This window comes from Limulus polyphemus, unplaced genomic scaffold (genome assembly GCF_000517525.1).
Source record: "Limulus polyphemus unplaced genomic scaffold, Limulus_polyphemus-2.1.2 Scaffold5385, whole genome shotgun sequence".
Classification (NCBI taxonomy): Eukaryota; Metazoa; Arthropoda; class Merostomata; order Xiphosura; family Limulidae; genus Limulus; species Limulus polyphemus.
Window position 1 is genome coordinate 1 of NW_013670995.1, and position 6898 is coordinate 6898.

The window sequence follows — 6898 nt, forward strand, 5'->3', positions numbered from 1 at the left end:
TCAACTAAAGGTTCTTTGTAACGAAACTATTCTTTTGACTCTACACTTATAAACTAAAGGTTCTTTGTAACGAAACTATTCTTTTGACTCTACACTTATAAACTAAAGGTTCCTTATAACGAAACTATTCTTATGACTCTACGCTTATAAACTAAAGGTTCCTTATAACGAAACTATTCTTATGACTGTCTCCTTCTCAACTAAAAGCTACCAGTAACGAAACTATTATTTTGACTGTATTCTTATCAGCTGATTGTTTCCAGTAACGAAACTATTCTCATGACTGTATCTTTACCAACTAAAGGGTCTTTGTAATGAAGCTATTCTTAAGACTCTACCATTATCAATATCTCAATTACACATTGGAATGAACTAGACATAATTTTTATTATAACGTCAACAGATATCTAGATAAATTTTATATTTCAAAAAATTCCTTTTCTGAAAACAAGTGATGTGTAATTGGTTAGAAAGGGACTTTCGGTGGTTTACCTAATCATAGTCAAGCCTATTAGCTCTTAACATTCTCCATCGGCAGCAGTACTCTCAATCTCAACACCAGACATTCAAACTAATGACAATAATAACCCAATGCTGGGTTACTTTTACATCATATCCTTCTATTGGGTTATCTTTGCCTTTGACCTCTCAGCAAGGACAGAAATATCCAATTATATGGACAATCTTGTCTCAGAGCTCAAAACATGAAGATTAATATTCAACTATTGGGTTAGTTTTATCTAATATATCTGTTAATAAAATGTAGACTGTTATAGTTTTCAAGGTACTGTGAATGTAATGATGTTCAACTAGAGGGAGCTTTGTGATACCTACTACTGTCGACACACGATAGTCCCTATAGTAAGGAGTACTACTCTGCTATTGTAACCCATGACAGAAAATAATTTCTGACGGCACTGGGGCGTACCTGCACCTATTCTGTAGCGGCCATTTGAAACGGGACATTTTCCTCACAGCGCGAAGAGTAGATTCTGTTGATTTTCGGCACCTGGACTGTCTACAAACTGTTGTTTTACAACGTGAATGGAACTGCATTAATCACCCTATTCTCGGTGAGACAACGGTAAGTTTACAGACTTACAATGCTAAAGTCCGGGGTTTGATTCCCCGCAGTGGACACAGCAGATAGCCCAGTGTGGCTTTGCTCTACAACAAACATCCTGTTCTCTGTGGACAGTGGTACTGCAAGTGAATTGGCGATCTCGGACTGACTTTGACTCCTCACATCGTCCAACTACGCGACCTCATGAAAATTCGTTTGATTTCTGGGATCCTTTCATTCGTAGTTTGGCTGTTTGTATTCTATGGTCTTTATTTCGGAGCTATACCTATATTTGTACGTCGAGATTACTTGCATATGACGTTATGGAGTTGTTCGATTTGTATTCTCGGGTTTCTCTAGTTTTTGGTAGGCTGTGCATATACTAAGTGCACATTTTATATTCATAAACAATATGAGAAACTTCATCCATAAGAATATAATATGTATCCCCTTTTAATTATTACGTAGATTTATTTCTGTAGACACCCAAAACTATCTAAATTTATATGATTTTATATTACTTTTAATTTGTTTGAATTCCAACATAACAGCCGATGTCCGTAACATAATTCAGTTATAAAAACAACCAGGTCAGTTTGTTTCTATAGGTCAGTGTTTCAAGTTCACTTACGTATTCTAGAATAGCAATTAAAAATTTAATTTAATTTTCAAAGTTTAGTTGGAAGCTGTTGCACTGGCAAAGTTTCTGGTTAATTAACCAACAACAAAAAACACAGTACAATATTCTTAAGCTTCTTTATCAAAATCAGTTAAAATAACGTGTTATTTAGGTTGGGGATTTGTAATTAAGTTTTAACTCTTGTGCTCTTAAGTAATGTTTTCGTGGATTTTATGATTCACAAATCAGAGTGTCCAGCATGGCCAGGTGGTTAGGGCGCTCGACTCGCAACTTGTGGGTCGCGGGTTCGAATCCCCGTCCTACCAAACATGCTCACCCTTTCAGTTGTGAAGGCGTTATAATGTGACGGTCAATCCCACTATTGAATCTATTATATTCAAGTGTGGTTTATTGGTTTATTACTGAAGTACAGTAAAATAAGTTGTAATCCAAAAAGACCACGCATTTTTAAAGTTGGGTCATTTAATCAAAATTGACACTTAAGTATCAGTAGCTTTCCAAGAGCTAGGTCATTTAATCAAACTTGGCACTTAAGTATCAGTAGCTTTTCAGGAGTTGGGTCATTTAATCAAACTTGGCACTTAAGTATCAGTAACTTTTCAGGAGTTAGGTAACTTAATCAAACTTGGCACTTAAGTATCAATAGCTTTTCAGGAGTTGGGTCATTTAATCAAACTTGGCACTTAAGTATCAGTAGCTTTTCAGAAGCTGAGTCATTTAATCAAAGTTGACCCTTAAGTATCAGTAGTTTCTCGAATTCTTGATTAATGAATTAAGTTTGACACTTAAGCATCAGTAGCTTTTCAGGAGTTGGGTCATTTAATCAAAGTTGACCCTTAAGTATCAGTAGTTTCTCGAATTCTTGATTAATTAATTAAGTTTGACACTTAAGCATCAGTAGCTTTCCAAAGCTGGATAATTTAATGTGTTTTTTCTAGATACAAATTGGTATCATATCGCAATGTGTGTTATTTAATATCTTTAAGAGGTAAACGTTAAGTTTCAATTTCTTATTATTTAATCAACATTACTAGTTCAACACCAAGAATTTCCCAATTTTTTTATTCTTTATCATTTAAACAATTGTGATTGACCATTGTTATCATGAACCACGGTAATGGTTCATAATAGGGATCGCCCATTTCTTCTTCCTTATTATCATTTAATACTGTTCCGCCAGCCTACACCACAAATAGCTTGGTATTGTAATAAAGCTTGGACAATATTACTAAACGCATCATTGTGCGTTGTATAGGGTAGTTTTTAAGTTTACTTGACTATCTATCAAATAACAACGGCTGTATAACCATTCACACCCAATCGTTCCAATGTAGTCTGTAGATTATGTGCAGTCTAATAATCTACTACGTTCATACGTATATAGCTGTCTGCAGGCAGTGGATGTAATTTAATGTTTATATGGCAAGCATGACACATGTACCATAGCGATTATTAACTTATTGCTTCAACTGTGTTGATGTTGCGTATTATTTGTATATGTATATATAGGATTCCTGTCCTTTCGAACACGACGTTGCTAACAGGATCAGTTTTTTTTTACCACTGCATGATCGATTTCGGCCATGTTATACAAACATCTAGGTTGTCTCCCACAATAAAAATCTTTAAACCGTAGTTTAACAGGTAAACATCAAGCTCAGTTTCGAACATCGGATCGGCAGTGACGGTGATGGTTGATAGTAAGTGTCGAATTATAGCCAACACTGCGTGATTTCGAATTTTTTAGATACTACAGATAGAGTAACCGCCTTTGAAGCTGACTATATGGAGTGGCAAGAATCGTGCAAGTAGAAGATGGCGATTCTAGGCGAAATGGAGGCAGAAATTTTATAGCTATAGATTTTTTTTTTTCGATATTTAGTTTCAGATAAAGTATACAGCAGCGACGGCCCACCAGAGTTTAGGGTCGTCACAGTAGAAGAGGGTCGTAGAAGTTTCACGAACCAAATTCCATCGGTATTGGAGGGGGAAAGGTATATTAACATAATTAATTCATAATTGGTAATTAATCTTTTTTCGAACTTGTAGGATATCTGGCCAGCTGCAGCAAAACCGTGACTGGTCTCACTATGGCCAGGGGAGAGGAGGAAGAGAAAAAAGGGAAATATAACAATTATAAAAAATAGTTTAAATGTATATTTGTATGCATATCCTGTTGTATTATTGTGCATTATCTTATATTTGCATTTTTAAATTGAGTATATATGCATGATTCTATATAACTTAAAATTTCATATGGCTATCTGTATATACGGCTTGATTGTAAATATTATAAAGCCTGGATGTAGATAGATAGATTTAAATACTATTCAACATGCATTGCATGTGCATGGCTGTATAAAACTCATGCGGCTAAGAAATCCAGTCCATGTATCATTCCAGTAGAGTTCAATAGTCCTTACCAATCCAGTGTTTACAGAATCCTCATATAGCTACAGGGTATAAATATAGTAGGTATATATATATTTTACAAGCATATACATAACATGTGCTATGTTGATCACCACACATCATAGTGATCATACATACAGTACCACTATCAATGACAACGTTGTGACAATGATATCAAGAGCAATAGCCATCCAATCTGTATTAAGACAATACAAAGGTTGTCGTTGTTTCTCAAGAGAACATAATACACCAACTACGTATTTCATTAAACTAAACTGTTTCAAATAGGACAATTATACAGAATTATATCTATGATGGACATAAAAAAGCTAAAGAAACAAGATTATTAAAAATTATTAATATAAAAAGGGGGAATAGGGATCTTCAAAAAATACAGAAACAAGATAGGTAGCTTAAAGTGATAATGAAATCGCCAAAAAGTAAACACTATAGCTTTTAGACTTGGACTCAAAATAGGGATTTGTAGCTTGAGGAAATAATGTCAAAACCATGTCTCAAGCCTTAAGCTTGCTTGATTACTTTTTTGCGATTGCATTTTCACTTTAAGCTACCTATCTTGCTTCTGTTATTTCTGAAGATCCCTAATTCCCCTCATTAAATTAACAGTATTTAATAACCATGTCAATTAGTAATCCTAACAGTTAGACAACAATCATTTACATCATATCTAATTAATAGGTGATCATAATTACTTTATTTGTTAAGTTATAAGCTACATTAAATTTATTCAAACTCAGTACCTTAGTTCTGGGCATGTCTCCACAATAAGCTTAACACACTCCAAACACCCTTTGGAGCTGGCGTAGTGTAAAGCTAATGCTCCCGTACTGGTTCTCTCTAAAACAGACATCCGTCCTTCTCGCAAGAGCCACCGCACAACACTACGCCGTCCGTACCTGCCACGCATAAAAAAATTGATGAAAAAACGTATCACACAAGAAGAACAACTGTAGCTTTAAATTCAATATTTCACGGGGGCCTAGCAACACTCCAGTGCACACAAGTTCCTCGCGTAAGAAAAAGAACCTCGCAGTTCAACCGACCGCAAGTTCCTTCACATTATTACAACAGGTGCTTCTTCAACCATTAAAAAACATAACCTGCTTTTTTATTAATTATCATATAATCATTTCGATGTCCATAGGCTCTATTGGTATGTTGCTATATGCATATAAAGATTTATATCACGTATATGTATATAAACCATGAAAACTCATAAAAAAATTGAAATATTAAAATTTTGAATTAGAAATGCTCCTTTCAATAGTCGCATAAAATGTATTTCTTAAATTTCCAACACATAAATGGTTACTGGAGTTTCAAAATTATTTCAAAGACCTGCTCGTTCTAGTTTCAAGAGTTGTGTTACTTCAACCCTAAAACTAAACAATTATAGAAACTGTTGTAGAATGATTGTTCAACACATATTGTTCGTCAGAAAAAATTATAGAAACTGTTGTAGAATGATTGTTCAACATATATTGTTCGTCAGAAACAATTATAAAAAATGTCGTAGAATGATTGTTCAACACATATTGTTCGTCAGAAACAATTATAGAAACTGTTGTAGAATGATTGTTCAACACATATTGTTCGTCAGAAACAATTATAGAAACTGTAGAATGATTGTTCAACATATATTGTTCATCAGAAACAATTATGGAAACTGTTGTAGAATAATTGTTCAACACATATTGTTCGTCAGAAACATTATAGAAACTGTCGTAGAATGATTGTTCAGCATATATTGTTCATCAGAAACAATTATAGAAACTGTAGAATGATTGTTCAACACATATTGTTCGTCAGAAACAATTGTAGAAAGTGTAGAATGATTGTTCAACATATATTGTTCGTCAGAAACAATTATAGAAACTGTAGAATGATTGTTCAACACATATTGTTCGTCAGAAACAATTATAGAAACTGTTGTAGAATGATTGTTCAACACATATTGTTCGTCAGAAACAATTATAGAAACTGTTGTAGAATGATTGTTCAACACATATTGTTCGTCAGAAACAATTATAGAAACTGTAGAATGATTGTTCAACATATATTGTTCGTCAGAACCTGGTAGGATAACCTACATTTTCTAGTTTTAACTACATCTAAAAACATTTAAGACTTTTTTGCCATCTCAAATTGGTTAACAAATAGAAAACAAATTGAAAGGAAAATATGAATATTAAAATATTTTGAATACTTATATTAGCATGTCTACGGCGAGGTCAGTGTACTCTAGTCGCTACATTGGTCGATTTGTTTTATATTTTTAATGTTTCACAAATAGAGATTACCTAAACTATCAATTTGAAGTAAGGTGCATGTAAATATTTTTCTTCTGGCGGTTTACAGTCAAACATTCCTTATATAAAATACAAGATTTCTTCAGATACCCCATACTAACTCCAACTTCTAGCCCTGATGATTATTTATATAGAGTTTTAATCTTTATCCACTGGCCATCGTTCTGCTTCTGTATTTTCATAACATGTGTTTCAAATCATATTCGGGTTCGACGATTTCATTATTATTTTTGTCATCTTCTTGATGGTGAACTAGCATTGTAGATTTGTTCGCGCTAGAGTGTACGTTACTTCATCATTCTTGTTTTGTTAACATTGTTTCAAAGCCACCCGGATATTATTGTCATGTTAGGATACAATGTCATGTTCTTGTTTTACATATGTAACCTATATAAAAGTCGGTGTGTGTTACGTCACGTCACGCTTTTTTGTGTGTGTGTGTTTTTTTTTTTT

The 6898-nt window shown here is 33.7% G+C and overlaps 1 protein-coding gene across 1 annotated transcript in view; it reads right to left on the reverse strand.

Annotated features, from left to right (window-relative positions):
* Positions 1-4876: 4876 nt before the first annotated feature.
* The window catches only part of LOC111089151 (espin-like), a gene marked incomplete at its 3' end in the record, with an annotated part of 25263 nt that continues 23241 nt past the window's right edge, over positions 4877-6898 (reverse strand). Inside the window, exon 3 of the mRNA XM_022401079.1 lies at positions 4877-5032. Coding sequence (XP_022256787.1) covers positions 4877-5032 — 156 coding nt within the window. The remainder of the gene's footprint in view (positions 5033-6898) is intronic.